At 47.1% G+C, this 19,018-nt stretch overlaps 1 protein-coding gene across 1 annotated transcript; it reads right to left on the bottom strand.

The window, feature by feature from the left end:
* Positions 1-10,276: 10,276 nt before the first annotated feature.
* On the bottom strand, positions 10,277-16,354 carry LOC137305399 (Golgi-associated RAB2 interactor protein 6-like). The gene is made up of 4 exons (XM_067974230.1): positions 16,140-16,354; positions 14,625-14,790; positions 13,122-13,351; positions 10,277-11,174 (listed from the first exon to the last, which is right to left on the bottom strand). The coding sequence occupies exons 1-4, from the start codon at positions 16,352-16,354 to the stop codon at positions 10,964-10,966; spliced, it is 822 nt and encodes a 273-aa protein (XP_067830331.1). The 3' UTR covers positions 10,277-10,963.
* Positions 16,355-19,018: the final 2,664 nt, after the last annotated feature.

The following is a 19,018-nucleotide window of genomic DNA, read 5'->3' as shown; positions in this document are numbered from 1 at the left end:
ATAGGAGGCTTTCTGGTAAAAGGAAGACAGATGGTATTGAAGGGAATTAGGCAGGGTGGGTAAAGAGTTGTTTAAAGGACAGAAGACAGAGTGATCAGCCTTGACTGTAGAGGGTACCACTGATCTCCGAGAAGCCAACCAGAGACTTGCCATTCTGGTTGAAGGAATGTGGCCAAAATCAGCTCGTTCCCCTGCACAAGCACCAACCTGGATTCCAGGCTTCGACAGTCAACAGGATGAAGTGAGCACAAAGGCAACACAGGTAGAAATCAAGAAAGAATGACAGTACCAAGGCCGGCAGTGAGCAAACAGAGATTTCAAATTTCTGATTCCAGTGAATAGTTTGAATATTTTTCCTTACTTGTATGAAATCACTCTCAAAGACTGCAGCTCTTTTAAAGAGTAGATATTCACCGTTGTAGAGATGTTTCTGTAGCTCTCCCATCAGTGAGTCCGGCATTCCCCCAGTCTGACCTTCCAGCAGTGTGTGGTAGATGCAGGGTCTCCTGGTATCCATGGAGAAATTCCTGCTTGTGTGTTTGAAAACTCAGTGTTAAACAGTGCTGGTCATGTTTCACTAACAATTCAAGCTTCCTCTGACTAATATTTATACTCACACAATATTTTATAGTTTTCTATCTCTGTAACAGGTCCAAACTAACCTAAAGCTTTTGGATCAAAACCTCAGACAGAAGATTATGTAATGAGCACTGTTGCACAGTCAGTTAAATTGATGGGCTCGATTTTAGCACCCGCAATCAGGTGCGTTCCTTGCTGGGGGGGCTACGAAAATCGGTGTTGCAGCCATCAGCCTGTGGCAGCTGCAAAGGTCCATTTGACAGGTGGGGGGAGACCCTCACTCATTGCAGGAGGCCACTCTGTCACTTGGGACAAAGTTTGGCCTCCACCACCCTCCTCCTGACAATCAAAGTCACCAACTTGCACACTTACCCCGGGGTCCAGAGACATGTACCTACCTTGCGGACCCCCTCAGATGTACATCTTCCGGATGGGGGCCACTGTAGCTGCAGTCATGACCTCCTCGGAGGGCGAACACCATCACCAGCCTTGCCGGCCAAGCTGTCCACCTCTGACACGTGGAGCTCCACAACAGAGTGATGTGACACATCCACCTGCACAGCAGGAGGGAGGGCTACCGCAGAGAGAGATGCGTCGCAGAGGGCACTACCCTCGCCACAGGGTCCACAGACCGAGGCTCAGCTTCCTGGACCTCTCTGAGCAGCAGTGCACACGGAGGCTCAGAGTCACTCGACATGTAGTCGTGGACATCTGCAGCCTCTTTCATGCCGAGCTGCTCCTGGCTGGCCCGTGCACCATCTTCTTACCTGTCGCTGTCAAAGTCACCACTGCCCTCCCGAACTTCTCCTCCGCATCCTTCCAGGGTGCAACCGGGGACATCACCGACGTCTCTCAGTCGTCTGCACAAAAGAGCCCTGAAAATACACCTACACCCACTCTGCAGTGACACAATGGATGGCATCAGTTGCGGGTCTTCATAGTGATCCTCAGGAGCTGGCATTATTGCACAAACCAGACAAGATTCGCGAAGACATGGCAGTAGTGGTGCCAATATAATATGTGATGTGAGTTAGTCAGAAATTCAATATAAGTAAAAACCATGACAAACCCTCAAACACCCTTGTGCATCCCCTTCATGCTCACGACACGTTTGCCTTACGCTTCCTACTGCACATATGTGATGCATGCCCTGTGGCTGCAGCACAGGTTGTGGCAGGTTGAGTGAGGCTGACCGTGAAAGAGAGGCATGAGAGGGTGAGTATGAGAGAGAGCCATGAGATTGTATGAGGATTGGGTTGAGTGGTAGTGGTGGGATGAGTACTGGCGAGGTGAGTAAGTGCAGGTAAGATGAGGATGAGGTTTGAGTGGGTGTGAGGGGTGATGTGACAGAGTAGTGTTGGCAGTGCAGAAGGGGATGTGGGGTGGGGGCGGTGATGTGGTAGACGGAGTGTAGGGGAATGAGTAAGTGTACTCACTTTGGCTGACCTACTGAGGTCATTGGAGCGCCTCCTGCACTGTATGCAGGTGGGCGATATGTTGGTGGTGCAGGTGACCCCCTCTGCCACCTCGAGCCAGGCCTTCCTGGTGGCAGAGGCGGGCCGCTTCCTCCCGCCCGCCGGGAGGAAGATCTCTGTCCTCCCCCTCCTCCTCACCCCATGTATTGATACCTGGAGTGAGGCATCATTAAACTGGGAGCAGCCTTCCCCCTGGGCTGCTCCATGCTGTAATTTTTCCTATTTGTTGCAGCATCTGTCAGTGGAGGACTGCCCCTTTAAATAGAGCTCCTCCAGCTGACAGAGCTTACTGCGCATGCGCAGCCCGCCCGACGCGCAGATCAGCATCGGGAAACCTGGAAGACCAGGTAAGTGGATCCAATTAGGCTGCGATCGCGTGCGGGGCAGACTGATTTCGCCGGGCGCGTTACCCACGCGCCCAATAGCACCCCCCGCCGAGAACCCGCAGCCCTGGCAATATCGAGCCCAATATCTCACCAAAAAAAAGAGTTGATTTATTCTGAAATAAATTCAATGCTATTTGAGAATTAGCAGCAACCAAAATTCAGCAATATAAAATCAATAATAGAAAATAAACAATAGAATATCAGTAACAATATAAATTCAGCAACTGAAAAAATCAGTAATAATACAAAATCAACAACAGAAATTCAGCAACAGAAAAACGTACAAAATCAGCAATGATATAAAATCATTAATTAAAACACTGCAAAATCAAATCAGCTTCAATAGATCTGCAATAATTGAAAATCTACAAATCAACCAGCGACAATAGAAAATATAAAATCAGCGACAATAGAAAGTATAAAATCAGCACCAATAGAAAATGTAAAATCAGCGACAATAGAAAATATAAAATCAGCGACAATGGAAAATGTAAAATCAGCGACAATAGAAAATGTAAAATCAGCGACAATGGAAAATGTAAAATCAGCGACAATAGAAAGTATAAAATCAGCGACAATGGAAAATGTAAAATCAGCGACAATGGAAAATGTAAAATCAGCGACAATAGAAAGTATAAAATCAGCGACAATAGAAAATGTAAAATCAGCGACAATAGAAAATATAAAATCAGCGACAATAGAAAATGTAAAATCAGCGACAATGGAAAATGTAAAATCAGCGACAATAGAAAGTATAAAATCAGCGACAATAGAAAGTATAAAATCAGCGACAATAGAAAATGTAAAATCAGCGACAATAGAAAATGTAAAATCAGTGACAATAGAAAGTATAAAATCAGCGACAATAGAAAGTATAAAATCAGCGACAATAGAAAATGTAAAATCAGCGACAATAGAAAATGTAAAATCAGCGACAATAGAAAGTATAAAATCAGCGACAATAGAAAATGTAAAATCAGCGACAATAGAAAATGTAAAATCAGCGACAATAGAAAGTGTAAAATCAGCGACAATAGAAAGTGTAAAATCAGCGACAATAGAAAATGTAAAATCAGCGACAATAGAAAGTATAAAATCAGCGACAATAGAAAATGTAAAATCAGCGACAATAGAAAATATAAAATCAGCGACAATAGAAAATGTAAAATCAGCGACAATGGAAAGTATAAAATCAGCGACAATGGAAAGTATAAAATCAGCGACAATGGAAAATATAAAATCAGCGACAATAGAAAGTGTAAAATCAGCGACAATAGAAAATGTAAAATCAGCGACAATAGAAAATGTAAAATCAGCGACAATAGAAAGTATAAAATCAGCGACAATAGAAAATATAAAATCAGCGACAATAGAAAATGTAAAATCAGCGACAACAGAAAATATAAAATCAGCGACAATAGAAAATGTAAAATCAGCGACAATAGAACATGTAAAATCAGCGACAATAGAAAGTATAAAATCAGCGACAATAGAAAATGTAAAATCAGCGACAATAGAAAATGTAAAATCAGCGACAATAGAAAGAATAAAATCAGCGACAAGAGAAAATATAAAATCAGCAACAATAGAAAATATAAAATCAGCGACAACAGAAAATATAAAATCAGCGACAATAGAAAATATAAAATCAGCGACAACAGAAAATGTAAAATCAGCGACAACAGAAAATATAAAATCAGCGACAACAGAAAATATAAAATCAGCGACAATAGAAAATATAAAATCAGCGACAATAGAAAGAATAAAATCAGTGACAATCGAAAATATAAAATCAGCGACAATAGAAAATATAAAATCAGCGACAACAGAAAATATAAAATCAGCGACAATAGAAAATATAAAATCAGCGACAACAGAAAATGTAAAATCAGCGACAACAGAAAATATAAAATCAGCGACAACAGAAAATATAAAATCAGCGACAATAGAAAATATAAAATCAGCGACAATAGAACATGTAAAATCAGCGACAATAGAAAGAATAAAATCAGCGACAAGAGAAAATATAAAATCAGTGACAATCGAAAATATAAAATCAGCAACAATAGAAAATATAAAATCAGCGACAACAGAAAATATAAAATCAGCGACAATAGAAAATATAAAATCAGCGACAACAGAAAATGTAAAATCAGCGACAACAGAAAATATAAAATCAGCGACAACAGAAAATATAAAATCAGCGACAATAGAAAATATAAAATCAGCAACAATAGAACATGTAAAATCAGCGACAATAGAAAGTATAAAATCAGTGACAATAGAAAATGTAAAATCAGCGACAATAGAAAGAATAAAATCAGCGACAATAGAAAATATAAAATCAGTGACAATCGAAAGAATAAAATCAGCGACAATAGAAAGAATAAAATCAGCGACAATCAAAAGGAGGAGGGGATGTTTTGCGATGGGGAAAGGTGAGAGAGCGATTACGTCTTTTAAATGCTGGGGGTAAAATTTGAAGCAAAGAGGAGAGAGTGGGGCAGTGGGATTAGTTTGGGATTGGGACAGGATTATGGGGAGAGAGTGGGGCAGTGGGATTAGTTTGGGATTGGGACAGGATTATGGGGAGAGAGTGGGGCAGTGGGGTTAGTTTGGGATTGAGACAGGATTATGGGGAGTGAGTGGGGCAGTGGGATTAGTTTGGGATTGAGGCAGGATTATGGGGAGAGAGTGGGGCAGTGGGGTCATAGAGTCATAGAGTCATACAGCACGGATAGAGGCCCTTCGGCCCATCGTGTCCGCGCCGGCCATCAGCCCTGTCTAATCTAATCCCATATTCCAGCATTTGGTCCGTAGCCTTGTATGCTATGGCATTTCAAGTGCTCATCCAAATGCTTCTTGAATGTTGTGAGGGTTCCTGCCTCCACAACCCTTTCAGGCAGTGAGTTCCCTCATAATTTTGTACACCTCAATCATGTCCCCCCTCAGCCTCCTCTGCTCCAAGGAAAACAAACCCAATCTTCCCAGTCTCTCCTCATAGCTGAAGCGCTCCAGCCCTGGTAACATCCTGGTGAATCTCCTCTGCACCCTCTCCAAAGCGATCACATCCTTCCTGTAGTGTGGCGACCAGAACTGCACACAGTACTCCAGCTGTGGCCTAACCAGTGTTTTATACAGCTCCATCATAACCTCCTTGCTCTTATATTCTATGCCTCGGCTAATAAAGGCAAGTATCCCATATGCCTTCTTTACCACCTTATCTACCTGTTCCGCCGCCTTCAGGGATCTGTGAACTTGCACACCAAGATCCCTCTGACCCTCTGTCTTGCCTAGGGTCCTCCCATTCATTGTGTATTCCCTTGCCCTGTTAGTCCCTCCAAAGTGCATCACCTCGCACTTTTCCGGGTTAAATTCCATTTGCCACTGTTCCGCCCATCTGACCAACCCATCTATATCGTCCTGCAGACTGAGGCTATCCTCCTCGCTATTTACCACCCTACCAATCTTTGTATCATCAGCGAACTTACTGATCATACCTTTTACATTCATATCCAAGTCATTAATGTAGACCACAAACAGCAAGGGACCCAGCACCGATCCCTGTGGTACCCCACTGGCCACAGGCTTCCAGTCACAAAAACAACCTTCGACCATCACCCTCTGCCTTCTGCCACTAAGCCAATTTTGTATCCAAAGTGCCAAGGCACCCTGGATTCCATGGGCTTGTACCTTCTTGACCAGTCTCCTGTGGGGGACTTTATCGAAGGCCTTACTGAAATCCATGTATACCACATCCACTGCGTTACCCTCATCCACACGCCTAGTCACCCCCTCAAAAAATTCAATCAAATTAGTCAGACATGATCTTCCCTTGACAAAGCCATGTTGACTATCCCTGATTAATCCTTGCTTCTCCAAGTGGAGACTAATTTTGTCCTTCAGAATTTTTTCCAATAATTTTCCTACCACTGATGTTAGGCTCACTGGCCTGTAGTTCCCCGGTTTTTCCCTACTCCCCTTCTTGAATAATGGTATTACATTAGCGGTTCTCCAGTCCTCTGGCACATCCCCTGTGGCCAGAGAGGTTCTGAATATATGTGTCAGAGCCCCCGCAATCTCCTCCTTTGCCTCACACAGTAGCCTGGGATACATTTCGTCCGGGCCTGGGGATTTATCCATTTTTAGGCCTGCTAAAACCGCCAATACCTCCTCCCGCTCGATGTTAATATGTTCGAGTATATCACAGTCCCCCTGCCGTATTTCTATGTCTACATCGTCCTTCTCCATAGTGAAAACAGATGCAAAAAATTCATTTAGAACCCCTCCTACATCTGCCGGCTCCACACACAGATTGCCATTTTTGTCCCTAATGGGCCCTATTTTTTCCCGAGTCATCCTCTTACCCTTAATATACTTATAAAACATCTTAGGATTTTCCTTTATTTTGCTCGCCAGTGTTATTTCATGGCCCCTCCTTGATCTCCTAATTTCTTTTTTAAGTATCCCCCTGCACTTTTTGTACTCCTCTAGGGCTTCCTCCGTCTTTAGCCTTTTGTATCTGCCAAAAGCCCTCCTTTTTTTCCTAATCCATTCTCGTATATCCCCTGACATCCAAGGTTCCCTGGAGTTCTTGGAACCACCCTTGACCTTTACGGGAACATGTTGCCATTGTATGGTCTCAATCTCCCTTCTGAAAGACTTAGTTTGGGATTGGGACAGGATTATGGGGAGAGAGTGGGGCAGTGGGGTTAGTTTGGGATTGAGACAGGATTATGGGGAGAGAGTGGGGCAGTGGGATTAGTTTGGGATTGAGACAGGATTATGGGGAGTGAGTGGGGCAGTGGGATTAGTTTGGGATTGAGACAGGATTATGGGGAGAGAGTGGGGCAGTGGGATTAGTTTGGGATTGAGACAGGATTATGGGGAGAGAGTGGGGCAGTGGGATTAGTTTGGGATTGAGACAGGATTATGGGGAGAGAGTGGGGCAGTGGGATTAGTTTTCAATTGCTCCCAGTGAAGTCAGCACTGACACGATGGGCTCAGTGGTGTCCTGTGCTGTAAAGTTACCTGATTCTCTGCCTGTAATCCCACCACACTGTGCATCGTTAAACTGAAAGTTTGCTGCACTTTCACGCAGACTCCGGATAACATCGAATTTACAATCACAACAAACGCATTAAAATTGCTGGATTTTCCGGAATTGTAAAACCCGCGGCTGAGAGAAAGTGTGCGGTTCCTGCAAATATCAGCGTGTGGAGAGAGGGAGAGAGAGAGGGGGGGGGGGGGGTGGCCGCAGGAACACATGAAAACCCCACTCACCTGGACGGTGCTCAGTTCCCTCAGACTCTTCCCTTTCTCTCCGTCCCCTCTCCCCTTCCTCTCTCTCTCTCTCTCCCCTCCCTCTCCCTCTCTCTCCCCCTTCCTCCCTTCCTCTCCCCCTCTCCTTCTCTCTCTCTCCCCTTCCTCTCTCCTTCTCCCCTTCTCTCTCTCTCCCCCCTCTCCCCCTCCCTCCTTCTCCCTCTCTCTCTCCCCTTCCTCTCTCCCTTTCTCCTCTCCTTCTCTCTCTCTCCCCTCCCTCTCTCCCCTTCCTCTCTCCCTCTCTCCTTCTCTCTCTCTCTCCCCCTCCCTCCTTCTCCCTTTCTCCCTCTCCCCTTCCTCTCTCCCTTTCTCCTCTTCCTCTCCCCTTCTCTCTCTCCTTCTCCCTCTCTCTCTCCCCCTTCCTCCCTCCCTCTCCCCTTCCTCTCTCCCTTTCTCCTCTCCTTCTCTCTCTCTCCCCTCCCTCTCTCCTCTCCCTTTCTCCTTCTCTCTCTCTCCCCTCCCTCTCTCCTCTTCCTCTCTCCTTCTCTCTCTCTCTCCCCCCTTTCTCCGGCGGTGAGTTCAAAGCTTTTCCCCCCGTTTGTAACAAAAACTCTTCATTGTTAAACTTCACACCCAGAGCCGACGTCACGGGCCAATGACGCGGGTCCCGGCCGAGGTTTGAGGTTTTGGGGGGAGGCTGACGGGGTTCATAGCGGTTGGGGGGGATTTGAGGGGGTTCCGATTTTTTTTGGGGGGGGGGTTTGAGGGGTTCAGGGGGGGGGGTTCGGGGCTCAACCACTTTCCTCTTGTAGTTTGTCACCATGTGACACAAGCATCGAGATTAACCTCCAATGACCTCATGGATTCACCCCAACATCCCCCACTCACCCCAACATCCCCCACTCACCCCAACATCCCCCACTCACCCCAACATCCCCCACTCAACATCCCCCACTCACCCCAACATCCCCCACTCACCCCATCATCCCCCACTCACCCCATCATCCCCCACTCACCCCATCATCCCCCACTCACCCCATCATCCCCCACTCACCCCATCATCCCCCACTCACCCCAACATCCCCCACTCAACATCCCCCACTCACCCCAACATCCCCCACTCAACATCCCCCACTCACCCCAACATCCCCCACTCAACATCCCCCACTCACCCCATCATCCCCCACTCACCCCATCATCCCCCACTCACCCCATCATCCCCCACTCACCCCAACATCCCCCACTCACCCCAACATCCCCCACTCAACATCCCCCACTCACCCCAACATCCCCCACTCAACATCCCCCACTCACCCCAACATCCCCCACTCAACATCCCCCACTCACCCCATCATCCCCCACTCACCCCATCATCCCCCACTCACCCCATCATCCCCCACTCACCCCAACATCCCCCACTCAACATCCCCCACTCACCCCATCATCCCCCACTCACCCCAACATCCCCCACTCAACATCCCCCACTCACCCCAACATCCCCCACTCAACATCCCCCACTCACCCCATCATCCCCCACTCACCCCATCATCCCCCACTCACCCCATCATCCCCCACTCACCCCATCATCCCCCACCTGTTTATGGTCATCTTTTCACCCCATCAGTTTTTGTAATCCACTCATTCCTGCCACACAGCATCACATCCGCCAGGTGCACGAAGCCCCTAAAATGGGTCAACAGTGAGGACAGAATGACCTCTGAAGTCACATATTCCATTCCGACACCAGAGCAATCCCGGGGAGAGTGGGAATTGGGGCGATGCACATCGAACAGGGTCCAGAACCCAGAGCATGAAAGTGTAACGTAGGGCCTGCCCTTCGTGGGGATGACTGATTCCCAATCCTTTACTCGCACTCTGCACAGCATGTCTCGGAGCGGGGCTGTTTTTTCCTGTGCTCAGGGACTGTAAAAACCCCTTTCAGCTGTCGCAGACTTTACATCTGCAGGAAACAGCGACCGGAGCTGAACCAGGGGCCCGGGGATTATCGGTAAGACAGACCCCCCGTACTCCAGTATCGGTCACACAGACCCCCCGTACTCCAGTATCGACCGGACAGACCCCCCGTACTCCAGTATCGACCGGACAGACCCCCCGTACTCCAGTATCGGTCACACAGACCCCCCGTACTCCAGTATCGACCGGACAGACCCCCCGTACTCCAGTATCGGTCACACAGACCCCCCGTACTCCAGTATCGACCGGACAGACCCCCCGTACTCCAGTATCGGTCACACAGACCCCCCGTACTCCAGTATCGACCGGACAGACCCCCCGTACTCCAGTATCGGTCACACAGACCCCCCGTACTCCAGTATCGGTCACACAGACCCCCCGTACTCCAGTATCGATCGGACAGACCCCCCGTACTCCAGTATCGATCGGACAGACCCCCCGTACTCCAGTATCGGTGACACAGACCCCCCGTACTCCAGTATCGGTCGGACAGACCGCCTGTACTCCAGTATCGGTCAGACAGACCGCCTGTACTCCAGTATCGGTGACACGGACCCCCCGTACTCCAGTATCGGTCACACGGACCGCCTGTACTCCAGTATCGGTCACACGGACCGCCCGTACTCCAGTATCGGTCGGACGGACCGCCTGTACTCCAGTATCGGTCACACGGACCCCCCGTACTCCAGTATCGGTCACACGGACCGCCTGTACTCCAGTATCGGTCGGACGGACCGCCTGTACTCCAGTATCGGTCACACGGACCGCCTGTACTCCAGTATCGGTCGGACGGACCGCCTGTACTCCAGTATCGGTCACACGGACCGCCTGTACTCCAGTATCGGTCACACGGACCGCCTGTACTCCAGTATCGGTCACACGGACCGCCTGTACTCCAGTATCGGTCGGACAGACCGCCTGTACTCCAGTATCGGTCACACGGACCGCCTGTACTCCAGTATCGGTCGGACAGGTGGACCTGAGCCCATGCTTGACTGATAGGCTCTAACATTGCTTCACTCTAATACAGGCTCACCTTGATCCCCATCCCGTATCTCACACTTGAGCATCTCACTTTGTAAATGATTTTTTATTTTATTTTTTGTTTTATTAATTTTGACTGCCAGTTTTGTACTTACTCTCCAATCTGTTGAGCTTGTGTGCAACAGACACAAAGTCAGCAGAGTTGGACAGACAGAATTCCTCTGGGTAAATATATGTGAAAAGTAAACGAGTGACCAGAGCCGTGCGGTCAGTGAACGAGACAGTGGGAAACTTCGAGCAGGTTCATGAGACACGGGGCAATGTACAAACATCTCGGGCTTGTGTGTAGATGTGTTGCACGAGTTTCACCCAATACTGGAACATTTCATCCTCAAACTTTGGATCAATGCCGATGAGCTGGAGGTAGAAGGACTGGTGAGTTGCTAGTTTCAGTCGAAGGCGGTGGTTTTTCTCATCATAGATGGAGATTTTTGTTAACTTTAGAGGGAAGAGCCTGAGAACCAATGAAAACACCGCAGGGAATTAAAGTTTGAAGGGAAATTGCATTCCATTGAGCTGTCACATAATCCTAGATTTTATAAAGAGATTATCTAACATATAAACCCATCTCTGTCCCTCACTGTGGTATATCTGATACAGAAACCCATCTCTATCTCTCACTGTGGTATATCTGATACAGAAACCCATCTCTGTCTCTCACTGTGTATATATATTTTTTCTCTCCAGTTTTCTCCCCTCCTGCCCTGAAGTCACTGAGTTTTGGAGGGGTCCAGTTTCACAGACACTGATTGCCCTCCAGTCCTCTCTATTGATGTGTGAACCTATTGATATGGATCGAGGGTTTGATTTCTGGCGACATCACTGACGATCAATCCTATCTTCACCCAACTCCTGCAGTTCCCAGCCAAGTCAAAGCTTGGCAGGGGCAGGAACCTTGGCTGATTTATTGCTCTCACTAACCCAAACGTCCGATACACCTGCTGAGATCATGTAACTCACCTTGGCCAGGGATCAAATCTGCGACCATCCAAAATATCACACCAGTCTGTGCATTTATCTAGAAAACCAGCAGGTAAAGCACAGAAACTGGAACAATTGGTTATTTAAACACCACCAAACCAGGGCAGAAAGACTGGAGCAAGTATCATGGCCACCAACCGTGGAAACTCGTTCTCCATCGACCTACCCCATGGTCAATGATCCATGTGGAAGAGCTCAGGGAATTGACCCTGCCTGCTGCCTCAGAGTGACTGATCCCAGAGTGACTTATCCCCTACTGCCCCAGAGTGACTGATCCCAGAGTGATTTAACCCCTACTGCCCCAGAGTGACTTATCCCAGAGTGATTTAACCCCTACTGCCACAGAGTGACTTATCCCAGAGTGATTTAACCCTTACTGTCCCAGGGTGATTTAACCCTTACTGTCCCAGGGTGATTTAACCCCTACTGTCCCAGGGTGACTTATCCCAGGGTGATTTAACCCCTACTGTCCCAGGGTGATTTAACCCCTACTGTCCCAGAGTGACTTATCCCAGGGTGATTTAACCCCTACTGTCCCAGGGTGATTTAACCCCTACTGTCCCAGGGTGATTTAACCCCTACTGTCCCAGGGTGACTTATCCCAGGGTGATTTAACCCCTACTGTCCCAGGGTGATTTAACCCCTACTGTCCCAGAGTGACTTATCCCAGGGTGATTTAACCCCTACTGTCCCAGGGTGATTTAACCCCTACTGTCCCAGGGTGACTTATCCCAGGGTGATTTAACCCCTACAGTCCCAGGGTGATTTAACCCCTACTGTCCCAGGGTGATTTAACCCCTACTGTCCCAGGGCGATTTAACCCCCACTGCCCCAGGATGATTTAACCCCTACTGTCCCAGGGTGATTTAACCACTCCTGTCCCAGAGTGATTTAACCCCTACTGTACCAATGACATTACCATCTCAGATACCAATCACCCTTTGACCTTTCCAAACGAGATTGCCAATTTAGTACCAGCCAGAGCAGCTCTATACACTGGGCCCGTGTTCACTAGCGACTGGATTCAGTCCAAGTAATTCATCTTGCAAAGAACCCTGAAGACCAGCCGTGAGTGAAAACTGTCACTCCATCAGCGCATGGGCTGCATTCAAAGCTGGAGGTCCCGGAGATACAGATTCTAACCAATGCATAGGGATTATAAAGCGGGTAAATTGTGAGCTCATCATCACCAATGATCTAGGACTAGAACAAACTGTTTTGATGATGGAGGAGCCAGGATTAAAATCCTGTAATAGTGAGGCTTCATTTATTTTCTGGATTAAGTGGAATCTGCATTTTGGAAAACATTTTGTGACAGATAACTTTGGTTGCAAGCAAAACAATGCAACATTTAATTGGCCTCCTAACTGACCAATCAGCAGATCAGCGGCAAGAAGGGGAATCCGTTTAAATGTCTTACCTCAGGAGTTGCAAAGGAGTGAAGGTGCCACAGTGGAGCTGGGACTCGGGGCTGCCAGTATTCCTCGGGGTTCTGTTGAATATCTGCAGTTGTAGCTGTTTCTGACGCTCACTGGGTTGGGCGATCAGCAAGACATCTGGAATATAGAGTGTGGGGTCTGTGGAGGAAACACCGATCGTCACCATGCTAACTCGGTGATGGATATCACTCACGTGACCCTTTTTACTAACCTGCAATTATAAAAAGAAAGCTTTGCATTTATACAGTGGCCTCTATTTCAGAAATATTTCAAGACGATTCATATACAACAAATTACTTTGACGGAAGAAAGAAAGAAAGAAAAAAGGAGGAAGGAAGGAAGGAAGAAAGAAAGAGAGAAAGAATTTATATTTATATGCAAAAGCAAAATACTGCGGATGCTGGAACTCTGAAATCAAAACAGAAAATGCTGGAAACACTCAGCAAGTGAGGCAGCCTCTGTGGGGAGAGAAACAGAGTTAATGTTTCAGGTCAATGACCTTTCATCAGAACTGGAAGATGTAAACAGTTTAAAAACTGTTACATTTTTACTTCTTCCAGTTCTGATGAAAGGTCTTTGACCTGAAACATTATCTCTGTTTCTCACTCTGCAGATGCTGCCTGATTTGCTGAGTGTTTCCAGCATTTTCTGTTTTAATTGCATTTATATAGCATCCTTCATGACCTCAGGACGTCCCAAAAGCTTTACAGTCAAGCTTTAAAGTGACGTGTAGTCACTGTTGTAATGTAGGAAACGCGGCAGCCAATTTGCGCACAGCAAGATCCCACAGACTGCAATGTGATAATGACCAGATTATCTGTTTTAGTGATGTTGGTTGAGGGTTAAATATTGGCCCAGGACACCAGGGAGAACTCCCCTGCTCTTCTTCAAATAGTCTTATGGGATCTTTTACATCCACTTAAGGGGGCAAACAGGGCCTCGGTTTAACATCTCATCTGAAAGACGGCACTTCCGACAGTGCAGCACTCCCTCAGTACTGCACTGGAGTGTCAGTCTGGATTATGTGCTCGAGTCTCTGGAGTGGGGACTTGAACCCACGACTGTCTGACTCAGAGGTGAGAGAGAGAGCTACACTGAGCCACGCTGACACCTTTCAGCAATGTGCAGGTCTGCAAAAGATGGTCCATCTGCCAGTCACTGAAATATAAAACTCCAGCTTCGTGTCATCTAATCACAGCCTCCGACTGCTTTCAAACTTGGTGGCGTCCGTACTATGGGCTTTGGCCCTTCAGCAAGGAATACCAATGAAAAAATTACTTAAGCACAAACTTATTTAAATATAAAGGAACTCCCATTAAAACAAATGTGTAAAAAGCAAAATACAGCAGATTCTGGAAATTGGAAACACTCAGCAGGTCAGGCAGCATCTGTGGAGAGAGACAAGGTAGGGTTAACCTGTCAGGCCTTGTTACACTGCCTACTTGGAGCAGCAGTGTGGGTCTCTGATGGAGTTTTTACTTCACCTGTATAAAATTGCTTTCAAAGATAGGTGCTGTTTTAAAGAGTAAGAAATCGCCATTGTAGAGGTGTTGCTGCATTTCTCCCACACAGGAGGTCGGCACAGCCCCAATATCTTCGAGAAGGTTGTAAAACAAGTAGGATCTGATATCGAAGGTGACCTTTTCAGAACTTGACAAAAAAAATCAGAAATTAATATAAATAATACAGTCACCCAATGTAATAATGATTCTAAATGAATGTTCAGCGTAGAATAAAAACAGGCTCGAGGGGCCGGATGGCCTACTCCTACTCCTATTTCTTATGTTCTATTTTTCAGACTGGAGGGAAGTATACAGTGGTGTTCCCCAGGGGTCAGTATTAGGAGCACTGCTCTTACTGATATATATTAATGACCTGGACTTGGGTATAGAGGGTATAATTTCAAAGTTTGCAGATGACACGAAACTTGGAAATATAGTAAACAATGTGGAGGATAGTAACAGACTTCAGGAGGACATAGACAGACTGGTGAAATGGGCAGACATGTGGCCGGTGAAATTTAGTACAGAGAATGTGAAGTGATACATTTTGGTAGGAAGAATGAGGAGAGGCAATATAAACTAAATGGTACAATTTTAAAGGGGGTGCAGGAACAGAGAGACCTGGGGGTGAATGTACACAAATCTTTGAAGGTGGCAGGACAGGTTGAGAAAGTGGTTAAAAAAGCATATGGGATCCTGGGCTTTATTAATAGAGGCATAGAATACAAAAACAAGGAAGTTATGCTAAACCTTTATAAAACACTGGTTAGGCCTCAGCTGGAGTATCGTGTTCAATTCTGGGCACCACACTTTAGGAAGGATGTCAAGGCCTTAGAGAGGGTGCAGAAAATATTTACTAGAATGGTTCCGGGGATGAGGGACTTCAGTTATGTGGATAGACTGGAGAAGCTGGGATTGTTCTCCTTAGAACAGAGAAGGTTAAGGGGAGATTTGATCGAGGTGTTCAAAATCATGAACAGTTTTGATAAATAAGGAGAATCTGTTTCCAGTGGCAAAAGGCTCAGTAACCAGAGGACACAGATTTAAGGTGATCGGCAAAAGAGGCAGAGGAGACATGAGGAAACATTTTTTTACACAGCGAGTTGTAATGATCTGGAATTCACTGCCTGAAAGGGTGGTGGAAGCAGATTCAATAGTAACCTTCAAAAGAGAATTAGATAAATACTTGAAGAAAAAAAATTACAGGGCTATAGGGAAAGAGCAGGGGAGTGGGACTAATTGGATAGTTTTTTCGAAGAGCCGGCACAGGCACCATGGGCCGAATGGCCTCCTCCTGTGCTGTACGTACTATGATACTATGATTACATCTTCCCAAACTAACCCTCATGTATCTGATAGAATGAGAGGTAGTTGAAAGCACAATACAATTACCCATGGCTGGTTTTAGACCAGTGTCTGCTCGAGGGGCCCGATCCCAAGTGAACTCATTCACAGAAACTAAACTAACTAAAGTCTCCCACCGTCCGCGACTCTCACCAGATCCGCGGCTCCGGGATTTCCGACTCTGTTGCCGGCTGATCGGGCATTAAAATAATGGATGGATGTAATCGAAAAACCTTCTTCTGGAGCGCCTCATTCTTGGGAAACTTTCTCTCAGCGGCTGATGTCAGCACTGAGTTCAGTGATGTCTGTTTGCGCACAAAGGCACGGGGTAACGGGAGTTCCAGAGAAACAACCGGCCAGCTGCTCATTACTTCCGCCAGTGCACCCCCAGGTGGGATATACACCCAGTGTACCTTGTGTTGGGATATACACCCAGTGTACCTTGTGTTGGGATATACACCCAGCGCACCTTGTGTTGGGATATACACCCAGTGTACCTTGTGTTGGGATATACACCCAGTGTACCTTGTGTTGGGATATACACCCAGCGCACCTTGTGTTGGGATATACACCCAGTGTACCTTGTGTTGGGAATTACACCCAGTGCACCTTGTGTTGGGATATACACCCAGTGTACCTTGTGTTGGGATATACACCCAGTGTACCTTGTGTTGGGATATACACCCAGTGTACCTTGTGTTGGGATATACACCCAGTGTACCTTGTGTTGGGATATACACCCAGTGTACCTTGTGTTGGGATATACACCCAGCGCACCTTGTGTTGGGATATACACCCAGTGTACCTTGTGTTGGGATATACACCCAGTGTACCTTGTGTTGGGATATACACCCAGCGCACCTTGTGTTGGGATATACACCCAGTGTACCTTGTGTTGGGAATTACACCCAGTGCACCTTGTGTTGGGATATACACCCAGTGTACCTTGTGTTGGGATATACACCCAGTGTACCTTGTGTTGGGATATACACCCAGTGTACCTTGTGTTGGGATATACACCCAGCGCACCTTGTGTTGGGATATACACCCAGCGCACCTTGTGTTGGGATATACACCCAGTGTACCTTGTGTTGGGATATACACCCAGTGTACCTTGTGTTGGGATATACACCCAGCGCACCTTGTGTTGGGATATACACCCAGTGTACCTTGTGTTGGGATATACACCCAGCGCACCTTGTGTTGGGATATACACCCAGCGCACCGTGTGTTGGGATATACACCCAGCGCACCTTGAGTTGGGATATACACCCAGTGTACCTTGTGTTGGGATATACACCCAGTGTACCTTGTGTTGGGATATACACCCAGTGCACCTTGAGTTGGGATATACACCCAGCGCACCTTGTGTTGGGATATACACTCAGCGCACCTTGTGTTGGGATATACACCCAGTGTACCTTGTGTTGGGATATACACCCAGCGCACCTTGTGTTGGGATATACACCCAGCGCACCGTGTGTTGGGATATACACCCAGCGCACCTTGTGTTGGGATATACACCCAGCGCACCTTGTGTTGGGATATACACCCAGCGCACCGTGTGTTGGGATATACACCCAGCGCACCTTGAGTTGGGATATACACCCAGTGCACCTTGTGTTGGGATATACACCCAGCGCACCTTGTGTTGGGATATACACCCAGCGCACCTTATGTTGGGATATACACTCAGCGCACCTTGTGTTGGGATATACACCCAGTGTTCCTTGTGTTGGGATTGTAAGATTGTGCCCTTGCTCATTAGTATAGTGGGCAAGCAAAATAACAATAATGGCATCTGTATGTGTATCTCTTTTTATATTATTTTGTGTAATTGAATACTCTGGTGCTGACTGTAAAATCACATCAACTTGCAAGAAAGGCAGCCCCAGCATTCCGCCTTCTGGCCTGTTTACACGAACAAATTAAAAGATGAAACAACATTCCTGACTTAGTTAGGGCTGGGACCCTTATCAGATGCTGGGTAGTTATAAACAATGGTTTCCAGGCTGGTCCATGAGACCTGGCCTGGAATCGGAAAGAGTCAAGGGAGGCCTGGAGAACCATGGATTCCCAGCCTTGACACAGAAGCAAGACTAGATAAGATGAGGCAAAACAGGCTTAAGCTACTGTGTAAAGTCATGATTGGTTAAGACCAGAGATGGGACACAAGTTGCTTCTGCAGACCCCTGAAAGATATAAGATGACGGGGGAGGCTGACGCTTTCTCCTTAAAGAAACAAAGAACTCGAAGCACCATTGGGCACCTCGCCCTTTTGGGAGACCCCAATAGGGCAAGGGCCCATGTCAATAGATGACCCTGGGTCCACTCCCAAAAGTGGGATAAAAGGAGCACCCTGCGCTGGTATCAGATTGTAGAGACTTGGCAGGAGTAACGACTGGTGAGGTTAAAGACCAGCCAAACAGCTATTCAACATTCTGATGAACGATCCAGATCAATAGAAGTAGCTCCAGGGCAGAGCAGGACTGAGGACAAGGATTCCAAAAGGTCACCCCAGGCGGGGCAGAAGACGTGAGAGATAATCATTCGACGAAGGAACCCCGGGGAGGGGGTGGGGGGGGGCGGGTGGAAAGCGCTTTCTTCAAGGCTCCTGAGACGGACACAACTCTACCCAGTGCAGATATGATCTCTTGCTCTGTGTTGTGAATCACTGCCCCAACACTGAGTGTGTTGGTTCTTTTGTGAAGTTCAATAAGGCACCTTTTTACCAAGTTGGAGTCACGTCAATTACCGGCAACTGAGAGTAAAATCTCTACAAATATACACCCAGTGTACCTTGAGTTGGATATACACCCAGTGCACCTTGTGTTGGGCTATACACCCAGTGTACCTTGAGTTGGATATACACCCAGTGCACCTTGTGTTGGGCTATACACCCAGTGCACCTTGAGTTGGATATGCACCCAGTGTACCTTGAGTTGGATATACACCCAATGCACCTTGTGTTGGATATACACCCAGTGCACCTTGTATTGGGATATACACCCAGTGTACCTTGAGTTGGATAT

The sequence above is a fragment of the Heptranchias perlo genome, chromosome 40 (genome assembly GCF_035084215.1).
Source record: "Heptranchias perlo isolate sHepPer1 chromosome 40, sHepPer1.hap1, whole genome shotgun sequence".
Lineage (NCBI taxonomy): Eukaryota > Metazoa > Chordata > Chondrichthyes > Hexanchiformes > Hexanchidae > Heptranchias > Heptranchias perlo.
This window is presented reverse-complemented; position numbering and strand designations above follow the sequence as displayed.

What these genes read in the sequence shown, in the direction of transcription:
- LOC137305399 (XM_067974230.1), bottom strand. Translation starts at nt 16,354, where the DNA reads ATGAGCAGCTGGCCGGTTGTTTCTCTGGAACTCCCGTTACCCCGTGCC. An exon ending in TTGAAAGCAATTTTATACAG is followed by an intron (nt 13,352 to 14,624) that starts GTGAAGTAAAAA and finishes TTATAATTGCAG; the next exon opens with GTTAGTAAAAAGGGTCACGT. An exon ending in ACTCCTTTGCAACTCCTGAG is followed by an intron (nt 11,175 to 13,121) that starts GTAAGACATTTA and finishes ATTGGTTCTCAG; the next exon opens with GCTCTTCCCTCTAAAGTTAA.